A 20,249-nucleotide genomic window follows, 5' to 3' on the forward strand; every position below is an offset into this window, starting at 1 on the left:
CTTCATAGCGCCCCTTTCCCTGTCATCCTCGACGACCCCATCACCGAGCCCATAGTCCTTTAAGTGCTCCGGGGGCCGCGGGGGCTACTGGGGCCACTGCAAGGGGCCGCGGGGGCCACTGCAGGGGGCCGCGGGGGCCACTGCAGGGGGCCGCTGGGGCCACTGCAGGGGGCCACTGGGGCCACTGCAGGGGGCCGCTGGGGCCACTGCAGGGGGCTGCGCAGTGGCGGCGCACACTCCTTCCTTCCGGGACAGTACACCCCTGCCTTCCCCTCGGGTGTGAACGCCAGTCATAGGCCCTTCTCTGCCCCACCCCAGAGTTAGCCTGAGCCTAGCGGGTGTGGTAGGGGACCACCGCCATCGGGACACCTCCAGGTTCCACTGGAAAGGGGCATTGGAGAGCTGGGTCTGCCCTTTCTGGCATCGCCCAGCAGCCATCTCACGGACCCCCCCGTCCCCCGACTGGCCAGCCAGAGCCTGTGTCGATGGCGTGCTGCCCCGTCCGCCTGCTGCGTGTCGTCGGGTCATGGATGTGGGCAATCCAGGACTCGTGCTCCACCTCCCGATCTCCCACCCGGACGACCAGCCGCTTCCTCCCCTCATCCCAGTCTCTTCTCCCGTCAACGTAATCAACCGGCAGTCGTCTGTCTACCATGCCCCCGGGAAGAAGCCCGGAAGCTCCAGGGAGACGGTCGACCCTGTGTCTACCAGGGCCCGGCAGGGTCGACCATCGAGGCTGCAGCCAATACACAGGCCTCCGTTGTGACCGGTGCACACAGACCATGGAGAGGCTGGGGCGGAACCAGATCCCACCCGGCGGTAGGGATCTGGTTCGTGGGCCAGGTGGCCAGGCTCCCCTCGACGATAGCAGAAGCGCTCGGTTGGTCCAGACCCGGCCTGACAAACCCCCGACGCTCCCTCCAGAACTTCCTGGCAGTCCACCTGCTTGACGTGCGTCAAGGAGGCAGTGGACGGCTGCTTGCTGGGTCGGGTTGAGAGCTCCATCTCCGCCCCTTCTGGTTCATCGAGAGCCCCACCAGGGGGGGGGGGGGGGGGGGGCTAGTGACTCCAGCCCCTGTAGGAGAGCTGGAAGGACATATCCTCCTGTGCAGCCGCGGGACACTCAGGGTACCCATGTTGGGCGTAGAGCTAGACGTCGGTGGCATAAGCCCCCAAGGCTCTCTTCCTCATGGCATCCAGCCAACTGTTCCCGGCTCTGGTCACTGAAGGTCCGCCGCTCAACTGGGTCCCGGAAACAATTTCGATTTCTAGATATTAAAGAATGCTAGAAACCCATACCTTGAATGCTGGAATGCTAGTATTTACACATACCTTTTAATTATTTATTTGTTTATTTAAAAGGGACAATGCAAATAAATTGACATTTTTAGTTTATACTCAAAATGTAAATGTGCCAGAATTAGCAAAAAAGCTTATTTTCATCTGTAGTCCCTTGGCAGGTCAACACACCATCACATTACATTAATAAGGAACAGAGAGAGAGAGGTGGTTTTTAATCCATCTCTTAAGTTTTGTTTTAAATGATAGAAAGCTGACGCTTTCTCTAAGTTCAGTAGGAAAGCAATTCCAGTAATTTGAGGCCCGTACTGAGAAGACTGTTTGGCCAAACTTACTACTTCTATACCGTATAATACATTCTCCCCTAGCGGCTGCCTATAGTGGCCCTGCCACTGCTGTTTTTCAGCTGAACCTTGAAACCCATCAATGTATTTGGGAATTACCTTATACAGAATTCATAAACTCATGAGCAATGTGAACGGTGCTTACATTGTGTACATGAATGTACCTCATCACAGCGCGCCACTCCTATCAAAGGAATCCAGGATCAATAGTTTCAGTTTTCAGAATATTGTGTTTATATTACATGTTCGTGTTTATATTAAATGCAGGATATAAGATTGCATGTTACAGAAAATTAAATGATTGACATAGTGTAAAAACAAGCATATATGGATATATACAGTGACTGGGGGGGGCGGGGGGATCAGGAAACAAAAATGTAGCTCACACGTTTGAAATACGTGCTGTGTAAAAAAATATATAATTTCTTAAACAGATGCCTATCCCGATTGAACTCCCTTATAACCCCAAATTAGCATGAAAGGTGCCAAGAGCAGTTCCACTAACTAACTCATATACAATCATGAACAAAGATTGTGAAAATAAAGGCACAATTTCTCACTAGAAATGTTATCAAAATGCATTATAATGCTGAGACAAATGTTTTATGGTCCTGCAGTCCTCGGGGCTTGCTAACTTAGGGTGCACTGATCACTCGTGTTGACATTCATAGGAATCTTACGAAACATTGTCCATAACTTTTCGTACAATATCATATGAACATTGTATGTGACAAGCCTGGGATGTGGGCAAAATGAAACTAATTTCTACTCAGACACTATAGCAGAAGTTCAACTAATATACAACAATACCACAGTATTTAATTGTGGAATACATTCATAAAGCAGAAAATGTTAAACTTGGACTGTGACATTGACTAGTCAACCTTAACATATAAGTCAGTACATGTAAGTGGAGAGAGACAATTTGGTCAGCTGGATATACAGTAGAGAGATACAGTTTTAGTGGTCAACTTGGGGCCAGCTAAACTAAATGAGAAGAATGAAGGTGCTCCTTTTCTGCCTTCATGAAGCCCTCTCCCTCTCTTCCTGTCCGGATGGGATGAGCCATGTGTAGAGTGGTGTCAACGTTAGGGATTAAAGGTAGACTTGGGACGGACTATGCCGGGATGCTGGGTTCATCTCAGGGGCGGCATATGGTTATAACTGAGGATGCAAACTCTGTCATTCAGACTTAAGTCCTTTGTAGATTCTGCTATTTCCTAACTTATTTCATTCATATAGACGAGATAATGCCCATACCTTGTTTAATCCTATGGTAGATTTCTCCCGTAAGGCACATATGAACGGTTTCCAAGGGCCTGTGATGATTGTTGGGAGACCTACTTGGGACCTCCCCTGACCCCGCCAACTTCCTGTTTTCTTGAATGTCTTACGGTGTCATTGTAATGAGCTCAGAACAATCTATAAAGTAATGGATGAACTATGATAAAACACACGTAATAAGATTGTCCCTTCTTAAACACTTATAGAACGTTTATCCATAAATAAAAATATTAAAAACGACATAATATATCTAGGAAAAAAACAACTGCAAACTTTATAAATAAGTTGAATAGGGATCGAACAAGAACAGTTCTCTAGCTCCGCACAGTATCTAAAGCAGCTACTACAACTAATATGCAGAGCTTCAATAAGTCTTCATAACTTCATATAGGTACAGAACTTCATTTTCCATTAAACTTGGAGGGCTGGTTAAAAACATCAGGACGTATATAAAAAGTGTTTACAAAGTAGAAAGCTACCTTCATGAATGTGGTGGATTGTCATAATATTCAGTTTTGGTTCATTTCCATAGGTTAAGATGACATGGACAACTCATGCAAAAAATATTTGAATTGTGGTTCTATGTAAATTTGGGGCTCATACCTCAAATATTGTGCTTGTGTTTGGGTGTTTATTCTTATGATTAATGTCCAGGGAAAAAATAAAATTTTCCCTTAGCTGCCAACTTCTGAATGAGTCTGTACTCTTCTGTTCCACTGTGCAACCCAGTTCGAAGTCTTTTGTCTTTGAGCTCTTCCCAGTAGTGTCTCCAGTTTCCATTTTGGTCTGCTCCAAATCCAAATACATTCACCTGTGAAGACACACATTGCCATTATCCTTATGTGAATTAAAGTCAGCAGCACCCCAGGTTTATTGTTGACATTGTCTATGTCCAGATGACAATCGTCAATATTTCTGTTCACCTCACCCCCTCTTGCAGTGTAGGCGCGTTCCCAAATTGGGAATTGTTAATGCTTAGACCAAAGGTCTTGTTGGTACGGAACCCATAAAAGGGCATTGGGTAAAAAAAAAAAACTTAAACGTTTCTCGTGAGCACAGGAAAGTATCTGGTGCTCACGAAGAAATATCTCGTGCGCACGAGAAAGTATCTCTAAAGGAATTGTAGCCCAAACAGTCGACTCGCATGGTAGATCCATAGATCTGGTAGGTCAGATGGTTTTCCACGTCAGCTGAGCTACAATGCTGTCCATGATGCTGACATGGCAAAAGCGTCCCCACCGACTCTGCTGTTCGATATTTTGTTTATTGCCAATAGCCTTGGCCAGAGTCCTGCACGGGTCCATTTTTTGAGAACCGCCCGGCCCACACCCGCAAAGTTCAGCAACAGGGCCTCGTTTCCCGATAACGATGGCTCTTCGCTCGTACGATCATTCTCACGATGGATCATGCGAACCATCGTGAATTTCTTTGGAGCGTTACCCGAAGCTCCTCTTAACATGAACGCGCGTTCACTGCACTCACGACGTTCGTAGGATTGTAACTGCCTACTGACACGGTGCTGAAATTGGCTCTGTACTGAGGGAGACGCAGGAATGTCGCAGGAAAATGGGGTTAAAAATCGTTAAAATATCTCCCCATAAAGGCCAACAGCAGAGTAGCCTACGAAAAGAATAGACTGCAATAATTTGAATGCTAAAGATATTAAAACACAATTGATTAGGCCGACGACATATGTATCGGTCCTAATCCTGATTACACTGTGCATACATTCTTTCACGCCATTTCTCCCCCTTCCATATTAGAAAAATCTAAAATAGCTTGTGTGACAAGTAGGTGCTGATTTCTGAAACTTGTTTTGCGCAGCAAAGAGAGCCGACTTTATCTGATTCCGCATAAGGTGTCATTGATTGGCGCGCACTCTCTAGTCTAGAATATTTTTAGACATTGTGGCAGACGCCAGGGAGGAGTGAGGGGAGTGGTAGGTCTGGCAAATTAAGTTGAGTGCTTGCTGATAAAGAGGGGAGCAGGCTACCACAAGCCAGAGTTAGGGCTAGGGCTAGCGAGCAGGCAGGATCTGTGTGATCGCCTGGAAGCTCGGTACGGCCGACTACAGAGAGCCTCTGCGTGAGCTTCTGTAAACCTTGTACAGCCAAGAGGGTAAGAAACCTGGAACTTAGATCGACAACCTGTGTACCGACCATTTCCTGTTTGAGGACCCTCCCGGCGACGACTCCTGAACACGTAGCCTACTTTGGATTACCCTATGTTTCCCTCTGGTGATAATTAGTTTCCCTGTATACAAACCCTCCCTTTGAAATGCTCTCTGTGTGTTGGGTTGTTTTGTCTATTCAACTTGGAAGCGTGGAAACCCCACACCCACTGGCCCGCTACAACATAAAAAATGCAACGTTCGATTCATTCACGGCACGGGCTTTCTTGGTTCACTGGAGAAGGCGGGGCTGCGCACAGAGTCTAGACCTCTTTAGAATAATTTGTATTATTGCATAGGCCTACTCCCGAATTTTTTATTTTTCTATGAATGAAGACACCCGCATGCAATAATGAGTTTACTGTTTATGAGTTTATGAGTGTAGACTACAAACGCGATTAACTATGGTCAGGGATGTTCGTTACTGTCTAGACACGGTCCAATAAATAGTGAACTTCATCACAGCCTCACCGAAGCGCCTACAGTGCTTAATGCAAACAATCGCAACAAAAAACACCTGCAGAAATTATCCGACACCCGCTGGTCTCATGATAGCATGATTCATGTCTACAGTAAAATCAAAGGGAGACAGCAGGTGCAGCTCGAAAGCGACCTCCCACACATGGGCAATGGAATCATTTGATTTTATTATATGCCTTGTGACGTGGCGTTTGAACGGTACATTTCGGCTGCGCATGTATTTTTGGTATTTTAAATTGCTGCAATAAATGATGCTGTTGTTGACTTCTAACATGTCTCTATCTTTGCTGTTTAAATCTAACAGTAGTCTATGAGTAATATATCGGCGGGAACCACTGTTTTGGGGTGCGAAATTGTGCTAGCTGGGCATTCCATGTTTTAATAAAACACATCCAATACACGGAATATCCGCTGGTGACGCCACTGAGGCTAATTTAGCATCCTACGAGTACCCCTGGAGTCCTCGTTAGCTACGAGAGCGTTTTCAAGACGTTCGTTACCAACGATGCTTTCGGGAAATGGTGTGAAAACTGTATGATGCTCGTACGACGCACTTCACGATCTACTTAGGCTAACGATGCTTTCGGGAAACTGGGCCCAGATCCGACCTGTCAACCGTGTTAATATCAAAATGTAATCCGCACCCGCCCGGACCCGTTAATATCTGTCCCGTTACCCGACCCGTACCCGCCATAAATCACACACAAGCTAAAATCATTCCAATGAATGTGCTTTATTTTTATCTCCCACTATTGGAGCACATATAATAGTAAATAATAATAATTCATTGAATTTATATAGCGCTTTTTTTCCTTGAAACTCAAAGCGCTTACAGTGAAGGGGGGGGGAAGAACCTCACACCACTAACTACTCTCCTGCGCTCCGCCTCCAACTACGAGATGGTTAGTGTTACACTTTTCCTGCTGCTGAGTGTCGACTCCCTGACTGTAGTCGAGGAGCACAGGGGAGACGTTACCTCCAGGGCCGATGCTCTCTCGGGGGCAACACCCTTCATTTTGACCGGCAGTGGCAAGGGCGTCCGTTTGTTTTTAGAAGTGGTGGGGACAATAACCATAAGCTTGAGTGTGGTTTGAAAAGTGCTGGGTACCCTTATGTAAGCTATTCATCCATTCAACGCTGCATTACAATATGCTCTACAGCAGGGCTATTCAACCTCCTTAACAAGTGGGCCGAAAAGGAAAACCACTGGGGGTTCATGGGCCACACAGAGTAAAACTACGTGATTGAATTGCTAAAAATAAATCTTACTTAAAGTAGTGTTAACTACTATAATATATATAATATATATAGTACTACTACATGGAATAAACTTCCGCATTCCTTCCTTCTTCACTTTTAATCATATCATTATAAAAGATGTTGTTCTCACATATTTTGGACACGTATTTAGAATTTAACAATGTTGTTTGAATCATCACAAAACAGAACTACTCTACATATGAGACATTTTGAGCCACTGAGTCAGTGAGAAAGATTGCACTGCCTTCTTTGCCTAGTTTGTCTCATCCTGAGACACTCATGCAGCTTCTCATAGGTCATGGAGCAACATGCCCTTGTTCTGATGGCATTCATATGAGAAAAGCTAGACTCACACGTATCGGTTGAGCCAAACATTGTCAGAATAAGTGATGCCAGTTCCTGGTTGTGGGGTACTGATACTGGCTAGTATCACCGGCTACACACGGAAACCTGATTTGCATGCAACTATGTTTCTCCTTTATTTGATTTATTATTTGCATGCAACCTCTTGCGGACCAGAAAAAAATTAAGAGGGGCCGCTAGTTGAATAGGCCTGCTCTACAGTGCATAGTCAGGTGTTGAAAATCATATTCGAACAATAAAAGTGGAAAACCACAGTTTGTGTTTTGGCTTGCTTTGCAAAAACGGCGTTGGAAACACCAGGGTATTGGCTCGGGATATGTAATACGAATACACACACAGGACAAAGAACAGTGTTGGTAATTTAACACTTATCTTGACATCAACAAAGTTTACCAGACAAACAATGCTAGACTGTAAAGGGGGTACGAAATGAAACGAGGTACTGAGCATCAACCTTTTGAAGACGAGCAAGGGCTGCTGGTAGCATATGTACGGAAGAGGATTAGGGCCACACATAAAAAAAAAAGAATTCTTAGAAAAAAGTCAGAATTCTGATTTTAATCTCAGAATTCTGAGATTAATGTCGGAATTATGACTTTAATCTCAGAATTCTGACTTTAAACTCAGAGTTCTGACATTAATCTCAGAATTCTGCGAAAAAAAACCTGTGGGAGATGCAGTAGGAGGAAGAAGAAGAAACCATTTCGTTAATGGAAGACCTAAAGGTGAGTGAAACTTGCACCAAAACAACACATGTTCCAGTTTCACTCCCCTTTTGGTCTTCCATTAACAAAATGGTTTATTCACTCATTACAACATCATAAGCAAATTGCCCGCACATAAAATCCCCTACAGTTTAGGATAATCACACAGGTTATGCGAGAACATATTTATGTCAGGATGGGCCTACCAGGCTCCAAGTCTAACGTCACATATCTCAATCAGACAAAACAACTATAACCACATTGGCATAGCAATCGCACCGTGTGTAGCTGCTACTAGCTGCAATCTAGAATAGAATAGAATAGAATAGACTTTATTTGTCATTGTGCATTGGATACACAACGAAATTTGTTTGTGCAACCACTAACAAAAGTGCAGTTGTGCTGGGTGGAGTGTAGTGTGATTATAATCCCCAGGAATTTAAAGCAGGAGGTCCTCTCTACTTCCTCACCATTGATGATGAGGGGTTGAGGGTTTGCCTTTTGCCGCCTGAAGTCGACTATGATTTCTTTTGTCTTTCTGACATTCAGGGTCAGGTTGTTTTTTTGACACCATTCTGTCAGTCTGTCAACTTCGTCTCTGTAGGCACTTTCATTTTCATGGGTGATTTGTCCTACAACAGTGGTGTCATCTGCAAATTTGATCACAGTATTTGAAGGATGGGTGTTGGTGCAGTCATATGTGTATACGGAGTACAGCAGGGGACTCAATACACAGCCTTGTGGAGCTCCAGTGCTGAGGGACAGGCTCGAGGATTGGTGAGGACCCAGTCTCACTGTCTGCGGGCGATCTGTTAGGAAATCCTTAATCCACATACACAGGCTGTAGCTGAGGCCCAGATCAAGAAGTTTGGTGATCAGCCGGTTGGGGACGATGGTATTAAAAGCCGAGCTGTAATCTATAAAGAGTAGTCTTACATATGTCTCCTTCTTGTCCAGGTGTGTCAGCGTTGAATGGAGGGCTGTGACGATAGCGTCCTCAGTGGACCTGTTTTCCCTGTAAGCATACTGATGCTGGTCCAGGGAGCGAGGGAGGAAAGCCTTAACGCGCTTCGCCACCAGCCTCTCAAAGCACTTGGCGATGATGGGAGTGAGCGCCACAGGTCTATTGTCATTTAAGGTGCTGATGTTACTTTGCTTGGGCACAGGTATAATAGTGGCTGTTTTAAAACAGGTTGGTACGACCGCTTTGGCTAAAGACATATTAAAAATGTCCGTAAAGACATCTGCAAGCTGGTATGCGCATTCTTTGAGCACTCTTCCTGGAATGCCATCTGGTCCCTCTGCCTTCCTTGTGTTCACAGACCTGAGGATGAGTCTTACCTCCTCTGCTGTTACCATGGCTGTGTGGTCTGTGCCAGCAGGTGGGGGAGCAGCTCCATTATCTAGCCCAGGTGTCTCGAAGCGGGCATAGAAGTGGTTGAGCTCCTCTGCTAAGGAGGCATTGATGTTTGTCGGTGGGTTGCGGCTTCCCCTGTAGTTCGTGATCTGTTGTATGCCTTGCCACACTTGTGTTGGGTCTCTGTTGGTGAAGTGGCCCTCAATCTTCTCCCTGTACATGGCTTTGGCCTGCTTGATGCCTTTTTTCAGGTTGTGCCTGGCTATGCTGTACTGTGCTCTGTCACCTGATTTGAAAGCTGCGTTGCGCTCCCTCAGAAGGGCCTGTACCTCCCCAGTCATCCAGGGTTTCCTGTTAGGGGGAATCCTGCTGCGGGTGATGGTGGTGATATTTTCAATGCAGGTCCTGATGTAACAGAGGACAGCGAAGGCATACTCATTTACATCCTGATTAAAAAACAAGGTCCAGTTTGTTCTTTCAAAGCAGTCCTGGAGCTGTAGAGATGCATCTTCAGGCCACTTCCTAAACGTTTTAATGGTAGCTTCTTGTTTTTTAATGATGGGGCGATATGCGGGAATCAGGGATAGTGACAGGTGATTAGACTGGCCCAGGTGTGCGAGGGGTGAGGCCCTGTATCCCTTTTTAATATTTGAATACACACAGTCCAGAATATTTTTTCCTCGAGTTGCGCACTTTACGTGTTGATCAAAGCAAGGCAGCACCGTCTTGAGGTTGACATGGTTAAAGTCACCAGCCACGATAAAAACGCCCTCTGGATAAGTGGTCTGCTGTTTGTTTATAGCTGCTAGTAGATAGCCAAGTGGTGCATTAACGTTGGCATCTGGTGGGATGTATACAGCGGTTACCACGGTAACGGAGAATTCGCGTGGTAAATAAAATGGTCTGCATTTGACTGCTAGCATCTCTAGATCAGGTGAACAATGCTGATCAATGACAGTGGAGTTTGTACACCAGTCCTTATTTACATATGTACATAGTCCTCCTCCACGGCTCTTACCAGAAGCCTCTGTTCTATCGCTGCGATGAAGTGAGCGACCTGCCAGCTCCACTGCTGCATCTGAGATCCCCGAGTGTAGCCAGCTTTCCGTGATAACGATGATGGAGCTGTCTCGTATGGTTGACCGCGTCGATATATCTAGATGAAGCTCGTCCATCTTATTTCCTAGAGACCTGACATTTGCGACGTAAAGACTGGGCAGTGGTGGTCTGTTTGGAGCCCTTTTTAGCCTAGCCAAGTCGCCAGACCTGCAACCCCGCTTCTGTTTACGTTCCCTCCTCCGTCTTCGGGGTATGCCGCTCGGTGTATCTATCCATGGAGACGCCGGTGTTCTTGCTATTCCCGGAGGAATCCCATGCGAGTGTTGAAAGGCACTCGTTATCGGAATTTGGCATGTTCTACCGAAGTGAAATAAATCCTCTCTGTTGTAGACAATATTTGACGATTGATTTGGTTTCATTTGACTGATTTCACTGCATTGTTTTTGGGAGCACTGAGCCGCTGCGACTATGCGCGCCGCCATGGCAACGTTTAGGATCTAACATCTATATATACAATGCAAACTAGCTGGAGCACCAACCAGAATCAGATCACAATCGCTTAGGGCCGTGGGTTACCTTTGGCCAGGTCATCACAAGCAAACAAAACCAGCAGCAAAGTTTACGTAAACCAATTTCTTACCTTATGTGGCCCTCCACATGCAGGCTAGATGATGTATCCATATCGTTATCCAGTGTCACAAACATGCTTTTTACAGGAAGCAAAAGGACCGGCTATTTTCTGAATAAAAATGTCAATTTTGGCTGTCTGTCTTGAAACTTCTCCATTATAACGCTGTGTACAGACAGCACACGCTCACCCTCCTCCCTCCTCCTCCTCCCCCTCCCCCTTGCGATGAAATAAAATAAAATTTAACAAATTATGCAAACAAAAACAAGCTTACGTCACAAGGCTATTTAACTGGATCCATAATGTCTAAGAGAAAAGCTGGAACCGATATAAGATCCTTCTTCAGCAGGCAAAAATGCACTGTAAGTGCAGAGAAACCTACAAATGACCTTGTTTTACGATGTTTGATATTAACTCAGTTAACTGCTAGAAAGTGTCTGTAAAACAACTATCAGGCTGCCGTCCAGAAAATAGACAGTCGGCCAACTGCCAAGTGTAGTAGGCCTGCTGGAATGAATGCCCACAGGTGCGAGCGCGGCGCACCACGCCACTGGATGAGAGATACCGATGATCACAATCCCTCCCCCTCATTTGCTCCACACACAGCCAGGCAGGTGTGCATGCCGTGAGGATATCTTCGTGCGCGCCTATCGCATGATTTAGACTCGACGATTTTTAAAGTGGTGGGGACAAAATTCGTATTTTAAATAGTGGTGGGGACATGTGCCCCCTGTCCCCCCATAATCTACGCCTATGGACACAGTCTCGTCCTATTCATACAACTTTCATTCTTACTGCGTGCCTCCATGAACACTCGCAGTGGCACGTAAACACAAAATTTAAAAATGTCGATTAGTTTTTCGATTTGTGGCCATCCTATCCTAGCCAGGATAGTTGTGTTGGATAAAACAAGAAACAGCTAGGGAGCTGCTAAACACACGTTTGGTGTATATGGATGTCAATGGACACGTTGCTAACTGCCCAGTTTTGGATAAGGCCTAAACCGCAAAACTGGGTTTTGAGAGAAAATCACAGTTGATTTACTGGACATAAACGATGTAAACAATGAACCTGTGCTCAAATCCTTTAAAGCATGCAAATGGGACATTTTTGATCTAGTTTAAAGTGGTTAATTCCTCAACAATAGCATAACAATAATAAAATAAAAACAATTTGATTCAATTGTCTATTACCCAGGAATATATAGGCTACTTATAAATGCATTTTTGTTGGTTGCAGAGTGTGTGTGGATGAAGACTGGTTAAAGCAGCCTCACCTGGCCCGAGTCAGAATGATTGGTCTCAGTGGGCTCGGTGGGGCACACCTGTTGTGCGTTGTGCCAGCAATTGCCACAGGTTAAACCATTAAACCAGCCATCACCACACACACTCCAGGAAATCTTGTTGATGGCAACATAGAGCACAAGGCCATGCATCATTATCTGCCAACCGCACAATGAACACCCCCACTCTGCGTCCTAGTGTTTTGAGGAGCCCCGTAAAGGTCCCCTAGATGGGAGTGTGGGGGCCACCAAGGTGGTGTGTAGCAATGGACGTTGTTACGAAAACATTCTGGGAGATCATTGAGCAATGTTGTATTTCCATTCGTCCCTGATTCTCAACATGATTTAAGCACATGGCCACTCTGATTTAAAAGTATACTTTGCAAAGGGTGTTAAAAGGACAGGTGGTAACATATATTATTTAATAAGGAAAATTACCTCTTCACAAATGTGTATTGCAAGCATCAGACCCAGAAAGCCAGTGGATGGGTATCCTCCGCTGTTTCTCAGCCACACTTCATAGACATACTTGATGAATTGAGGATTGAGTATCCTGACCTGCAGGTTTTGGATAATCTCATAGTTAGCCTTACAGTTACAAGTGATATCAAACAATTATTTTTAGAAAAAAAAGTGAATCGCTCACCAAATCTTTATTAGCATTGATCTTTGCCTTCACGGGTAGGTATGTGCTGTTGATATACAATTAAATGTCATTACAGATACAGATGTTTATACAGATATTCTTGCAAAAGATAATTCTGTTCCCTCCAGCCAGCTACTTTATAACCAAGATGGCCGCGAGGTCAATAATGCCCCAAATGGCTTTGGTTTTGCACTGTGTGTGTGTGTGTGTGTGTGTGTGTGTGTGTGTGTGTGTGTGTGTGTGTGTGTGTGTGTGTGTGTGTGTGTGTGTGTGTGTGTGTGTGTGTGTGTGTGTGTGTGTGTGTGTGTGTGTGTGTGTGTGTGTGTGTGTGTGTAGAACTGTGTGTTTGTGTGTGCATGATGTGTTTCACCCCGTTAATAATACCCACATACTCACAACTTAATGGAGCCGGTGGTGAAGGCGCTAATCAACCATTGGAGATCCAGCGTTTTGAAGGGGACCAGCATGAGGTGGGTCCTGTTGTCTGTCAGATCCACGGCACTCTCCGGGTACATAATGTGGAAGGTGGTCTTCTTCCCCACGTGCTCTTCGTAGCCTTTGGTAGGCGCGCCGTTCATTCTAAACAGTGGTCATTACGAGAAATACCTGTCTGTTCATTCTGTGTGTTCAGCCATGTAACTTGTGTACACATACAGTGTATTGATTTGTATTTTTATATACATTATAAATTCATCGTTTTTTTTTTAACATGTTTTTTTTGATGAGCAGAAAGAATCCATTATTAATTTTAAATGTGAGTTTGCTCACAATTTTGGGCTGCATTGCCCACAATTAAGTGATGATATTTGCAAGTATCAATGTAAGAAATAAAAGATATCTTGACATAGTGAATAGAGAAATTTAAAATGTAAATGTAAAATGCTTAATAAAGTGCCTGCCAAAGGTCAAAGTTCAACCGGAAGGATATCATTTTCAAATCTGTGTCACTTGGACCAACCTGAACACAAAGTCGCTGAAATCAATGAGGGCACCATTGTGCGAGGCCAGCAGGTTCCCAGAGTTCCCTACCACGGAACAGCTCCTACAGCGCTGGGACCCCGAGTCCATGAAGCCTTTGCCATCAGGGAAGAGTTTAAACACTTTGTCCACGACTCTTTTGAAGGCGGCCAAGTCGTTTGGGTCACCCTGTAATTTCTGGCGTACGAAGAAGAAGAAGAAAGAACGATTAATCGTCTTTCAAATCTCAGATCAGGCTGTCTCCTTTGTTTTAAAGCTCTGGGGAGGGACGGCATAGATTCTGACCCAAAAGGCAGAAACTGCTTCGGGCCTTGTTTCCTGTTATTTATTTTTTAGACTGTTTTTTTAGACTGGTTCAGCTGCTGCTCAATGACTCTCACGTTCCTCTGCTTGCGATCATTGCGATTTACCATGTATTAATCAATTTATTCAAAAGATCAAAAGACAAAGAACGGGTGCATTACGGTATCATTTTCTTAATATTGTTAATAGCCTAATAAACATTTTGGTTGCGTTAGTATTTAATTAGGCATTTGCTTGTTTAGCTGTGTCACAGTTAACAATGTTGGTGTATTACAATTATTTATGTGGGTAGGCTACTTCAACCTTGTTGCTGATCGATATGTAACCATTTATTTGTATATAAATTATTGATTGCATTTTTTATAAATAGTTGGAAGGAATCTGTTTCTTAAGCAATAACATTGAACTGTATTTTTTTCTAGGCCTACATACATTTACTATGATGTTGGTGTTATATGGAGCAATCTTTCATATTTATGAAGTAAACTTATACTTCCATGGTCGGTAAACAATCTCTCCTTGATGTTGCCCTGAAACATTGAGCAGTTGAATGGGCGCCATTTTGGAATCCGCTGTCCATTCTATAATATGTTCATGAAAGACACTCGCCACGTTCCTGTTTGGCAATTACGAGCATACGGAAGCCTGCATCCAGCAATGTGATTGGTCGAAGTAAATATGAAGCAAAAGACGGAAGTTTTGAGCCTGTCTGCCATCAGGTTTTCCGATATTAATTTTGAGACTTATTAATTTTAAGACTACTATCCTTGTGCTGCTTGTAGTGGTACTACTAAATCAAATGCCTGATTTTTCTTTGAGCTCAAAATCGTATTTTCTATTTTGATGTTTATTTGTGTCTGGTGGGTTAAAGTCAGAGATCAAGTCAGAGACCAGTGGAGCCAAATGGAATGTTGAATGTTGATTGCATTTACCTTCCACCAAAGGAAATCTTTGGCTGAGAGATTGCTTTGTGGAGTGAGAAAGGGGTGGATTGTTTGGTTCAAATGGGCCATGAACCAGTCATCACCCTCTGGGATACACTTGTCACAAGCACATTTAATCAAATCCTCAGATTGGTAGGGTTGCTGCAAGGCAGTCCACCACTCCCCAGCGGGGTTGCTTAGAGCAAGCACCAGGAGTCCTGTGATGGACAGCAGCGCGGCCGCTGTGCGTCTTCTCATGAAGGCCACCATACTGGCAATGGGATGGCTGATCCGGAACTACTGGGATCTAGGAGTATGAGCATAGTGTGATTATTATTTCACTGTTGTACTTGAGGCACTTTATTATACTGATCTTGTAGGGTTACAATCTGCTGTTGATTCTCCACTCAAACAGGCAAGCTACCATACACCACACAACATATTAAACCAAATCCTTATATAACAACAAGTTGAATGTGAAAGTGGATACAGGCCAATCCACAATTTTTGTTTAGGCTGTATGCAGCAGTGCTAGTCTAGAGAGTGAAGATAAGATGATACGATGATATAAAGTATCATCGTAATTGTGTTGTTTCATTGCCTTTGGTGTGTAATGCCATATCTTCCACCCTTCATTGAAATGACGTATGGCTGGCAAGCCAAAGGATTGATCTAGGCCTAGCTATGTAATAACTATGCGTAACCAGTCCAGTCCATAATACAAAGCACTTAGGCTGGCACAAATAGCTATGCATGTAAGGGTAGCAGTCACATGCATTTTGTTGGCGCCACTGAAACTATCCCCATGCAAAGACTGCATGAAGATAATCCCAAACTGAGCTAATTAATGAATGGTATTTAGGGGGAGGGGTTTATGCCTCAAAAATGGGAAGACATGTAGGCTGCTGTATATGCCATAACACCAAATTATCTATTTTCTATTGTTGCAGTGAAATAAACTGCAGGCCATGTGGATCAAACCCAGAACCTTGAAACCGAGATAGATATTTTTATTTTGTTTATTTCATTCTGTTGCTGTTTCTAACCTCTTTTATATTGGTGTGTGTGTAGGTGTGTTTATGTTTCTGGGTTTGATTTAAGACTTGCCCCAACCCTGAGCACCTTTAAAACAAGACATAAGACTTTTATGTTTGCTTTAGCTTTCTGCTAAATCTTAAATACATTGCATTTTTAAGCTTTTTTAACTTTGCCCTTATTTTCTATTTTAATACTAAAATGCCTTTTTAACTTTCTATTTTACCCATTTCTTTCATATGTTTTCTTTTACTTATCTATTATTTTATTTTATTGTATGACAATGTTTATATGTGAAGCACTTTGAGTCTGCGTTGTGTATGAAAAGTGCTATAGAAATAAAGTTGCCTTGCCTTGCCTTGCCTCCCTTCCCTAAAATAATATACCCGCCAAGACATTTTGTAACTTAAATGTTGTATTTGGCCTAGGCCCTAGCCTATAGGCTATTATTTAGCACATAGTAATTCACACACTATTCTTTTCTTATCATTATATCTACAGATAGGCTACTAGACCACATTTTGTCGGTTCATATATTCTTATGACCTATTTGTTTACCTTCAGGGCTAGCGGCTGTGGCCTAAAAAATGACATTCTGGCTTAGGCACCGACCCATGCAAACATGATATGATATAGCCTACCTAATCCCTTTGCCTTTCTCGGGTTGCCGATCACATCGTGGCATCGGGGAAGCTCATCCCACAGGTGGCAACCATGAAAGCACTCAAAGAGAAAGTGAGCATCACAGGTTACCGTTTTACAAACAGCTTCAATCGGGGTATTTGGGGTCTTTTGGGATATTGGGGCATTTAATTGAATGCTTTACCCTGCCCAATTATTCCTGTTCACAATGCAGTGCAGCAGCAACAATGCAACAGCGCATTATTACCGCAGTCATTTAGACCAATTAGGCTATAATTAGGCTAATTGTATTAATCATCAATCCATCGCATGACCGCGGCCCCTTGATGATGATTCATGATTATTGACGCACGGGAATAATTTTTATTTCCACTAAAGGATCCTTAACCCCGCCAGCCTTAACCCGGATGACTGCTGTAGTTTGACACGCATTGAAATGTGTAAATGCGTCAATGATATTTAAGAGAACCAACCCGTCATAAAACGAATATAGGCTATCGGTCAATTCTAATCATTTCAATACTAAGAACAAAAAACAATATATAGCCTAGTAGACTACAGATGTCGTGTTTTCTTACCTTAAATAGGCTATTCTGGGAAAATTAACGAATTAAAAAAAAAAATGTCTTCAAGGGTTAGGGTTGGCAATAGTCAAACTGGCAATAGTGTAAGGCTAGCCAATATAAAAATAAGCGAATATCCTGCGTGTGAGGCCATGAGTGGAATGAATGGATGAATTGTGTGTGACTCTCATTTGAACTAGCCTACGGAGAGCGTCCCAGCCACTCCTCCGTTGGGTCACAGGTTCCTTATGCAAAGCCGAAGGCAATCGGTCTAAAGACGAGCTCAAACTAAACGTTTGTTTTCATTTATCTCTGTTAATAGATCATTGTACACATTTATTTACATTAAGTAAAATATGTGTTACAGCTGTGTAACAGCTTATAGGTCTGATAAACATCAGGTCAACAAAGTGACCCCTGCTCTATCTTGATAAATATAACCCGGTATACTGTGTCGCCTACTGTTATACAAATATTTAAAAATAGATATCCAACAAACCTTTTAAGCTCACGGACAGACACTCCAATGTTGAATTTTATCGAATGAGTAAACCACAATATAGTGCCCGTTAAGCACTTCGATGACATTTATCATAGAATGAACGGAAAGAACGCCACCCTTTTATTGTGTTTTGTCGACGGCCCCTTATTTATCCTGCTCAATGGTCCGACCCGTTTGGCACCTTACACCAATGGTTTATTCCAGTTGGCTCTGTCAAATAGATACTCATGTAGTAATGGCCCTAAAACTTTTAAGTGATCAATCCATGTATATTAGTCCACCCAAAGCTGGTATCAGATCTTAATGAATGTGTTTGGGCTGAGACTTCTAGAAAGGCGGAAACGTTGTGGTAGCCTACACTGCGCCACGGTGCGGAGTTGGGAGTAGCCGCACGCGAACCAATAGGCTCAAGGACAGCTTCATCCCACAAACCATAAAACGATCGAAGTTTCGACTCTTGTAATTTTTTCCCAACTTTTACTTTTATTTTATTGTATTGGGTTAGGACAGGCTTGTTACAGTCCTCAATCCCTCATGACATCGGATGAAACGTCATTTTAATTTTCTGTGGTATCATTGTTTGTTCAGAGATACAAGGTAAACAAGCTCGAACTCTGGAGGTTGTTCATTGACAAATCTGTATTTAACAATGCCAAATATTGGTATTGTTAAATAAACCACGCCTAAAGGTCCTTATTTACCCAGGTAAACCTCAGTCTTGGCATGAACAAGGTGAACTGAGCGTGGGAGATAGAGAAATTCCTCGTAATGGTGTTGTTTTACTGCCATTGGTGTCGAATGCCATATCTTCAGAATAAGAATCAGAATCTCTTTATTGTCATTGCATATGGTACAAAGAAATGTAAAGGCCATCCAGATGGTGTGATTCAAGATTAAAGATGTTTTTATTGTCATATGCACAACAATTACAGAGCAGTCGCTGGCAAGGAAATTCTTTAGTCTTGGGCTCCTCCAACAGTGCAATATAAGAGAACGTAAAGGTTTATAAGAAACACAATTAGGAAAGCTGAGACTTAAATAATAAAAAAATAAATATAATAATAATAAAAAGTAAGTGCATAAGAGGAACACGAGTAGGAGAGCAGGGACCTAAATGCAAAACTAAATATGTAAAATGTAAACAGACGTGTTTATCCAGATGTCGACTGGTATAAAGTGGCAAGTTATAAAGTGGCAAGTTATAAAGTGTCATGGTGGTGAGCTAAGTAGCTTAGGAGTTCAGTATAGTCTCACAATTCACAACAACACATTTTGAATATATAAGAAAGGTAAAAAAAATATAGATATAACAAATAAAGATAAAAGATACAGATAAATATGAATAGCAGCTGAGGTAAACGGTATAGCACAGTAGTGTTGCCAAGTTTATTTTTGTTGTGCACAGGATGTTTTTAAGGTGCTTGTGAAATGAGATTTATTTGAATGTGAATGTACAATTCTTATTTTGCATTGTTCAGTTCACGTATGGCTATGAGGTAGAAGCTGTCACTGAGTCTGTTGGTGCGAGCTTTGAGAGACCTGTACCGTCTGCCAGAGGGCAGCAGGTGTAAAAGGTTGTGTCCGGGGTGGGAAGGCTCTTTCAGGACGTCGCGCGCCCTGCCCAGGACGTCGCGCGCCCTGCCCAGGACGTCGCGCGCCCTGCCCAGGCAGCATGAGCTGAAGATGTCATTCAGCCAGGGAGGGCAGTGTGCAACCGGGGATTTTCTTGGGGGTGTTGATGACCCTCTGAAGGGCTCTCCTTTCCGCTGCAGAGCAGCTAGCATATATAATATAATATATTATATTATATTATTAATATTATATTATATATTATATTTATTATATATAATAATATAACCATGTGGTTATACAGTACGCCAGCGCACCCTTGATGGAGCAGCGGTAGAAGGATACCGGCAGCTTCTCCTCCCGGTTGTTTTACCTGAGGATCCACAGAAGGTAGAGTCACAGGAATCTAAAGTCTGAAACCCCTTCTACACAGTCCCCAATTATGAGTAGGGGTTGGGGGGCTGCACTGTTCGTACAGAAGTCTAGAATGATTTCCTTTGTTTTTGTGTTCAGGATGAGGTTGTTGACTGAACACCACGCTGCCAGTCTTCGTTCTTCCTCCATGTGCTGTCTTATCTCCTCCTGAGATAAGTCCAACCCCCGTTGTGTCGTCCGGGCACAACTGAACTTGAAGATGGTTACGGTGGACTGGGAGCGGGTAAAATCGTGGGTGTAGAGGGTGTAGAGGAGGGGGCTCAACACACAGCCCTGTGGGGAGCCAGTGCTGAGTGAGATGGGGTCGTAGGGCTGAGGGCCCAATCTGACAGTCTGGGGGCGGTTACACAGAAAACTTGATCCAGAGGCAGATGGGTTGGGAGAGACCCTACATTGAAATGACGGTAGCCCAGTCTACATTCG

General features: G+C 43.7%; 1 protein-coding gene across 3 annotated transcripts; it reads right to left on the reverse strand.

Annotated features, from left to right (window-relative positions):
• Nucleotides 1–1,853: 1,853 nt before the first annotated feature.
• On the reverse strand, nt 1,854–18,154 carry LOC132451091 (CMP-N-acetylneuraminate-beta-galactosamide-alpha-2,3-sialyltransferase 1-like). 3 transcript variants are annotated; one of them, XM_060043381.1, is made up of 7 exons: nt 17,820–18,154; nt 15,090–15,387; nt 13,835–14,031; nt 13,273–13,455; nt 12,877–12,922; nt 12,669–12,788; nt 1,854–3,738 (listed from the first exon to the last, which is right to left on the reverse strand). In XM_060043381.1, exons 2-7 carry the CDS (start codon nt 15,348–15,350, stop codon nt 3,571–3,573), a joined length of 975 nt encoding a protein of 324 aa, XP_059899364.1. In that variant the 5' UTR covers nt 15,351–15,387; nt 17,820–18,154; the 3' UTR covers nt 1,854–3,570. The 3 variants fall into 3 exon arrangements, with proteins under 3 accessions (XP_059899364.1, XP_059899365.1, XP_059899366.1); XM_060043382.1 differs by lacking the exon at nt 17,820–18,154 and adding an exon at nt 16,757–17,724; XM_060043383.1 differs by lacking the exon at nt 15,090–15,387 and having other exon boundaries at nt 17,820–18,152.
• Nucleotides 18,155–20,249: the final 2,095 nt, after the last annotated feature.

Source organism: Gadus macrocephalus, chromosome 22, assembly GCF_031168955.1.
Source record: "Gadus macrocephalus chromosome 22, ASM3116895v1".
Taxonomy (NCBI): Eukaryota; Metazoa; Chordata; class Actinopteri; order Gadiformes; family Gadidae; genus Gadus; species Gadus macrocephalus.

What these genes read in the sequence shown, in the direction of transcription:
- LOC132451091 (XM_060043381.1), bottom strand. Translation starts at nt 15,350, where the DNA reads ATGGTGGCCTTCATGAGAAGACGCACAGCGGCCGCGCTGCTGTCCATC. An exon ending in AAGATTTCCTTTGGTGGAAG is followed by an intron (nt 14,032 to 15,089) that starts GTAAATGCAATC and finishes TTCGTACGCCAG; the next exon opens with AAATTACAGGGTGACCCAAA. An exon ending in TCAATGCTAATAAAGATTTG is followed by an intron (nt 12,789 to 12,876) that starts GTGAGCGATTCA and finishes CAAAACCTGCAG; the next exon opens with GTCAGGATACTCAATCCTCA.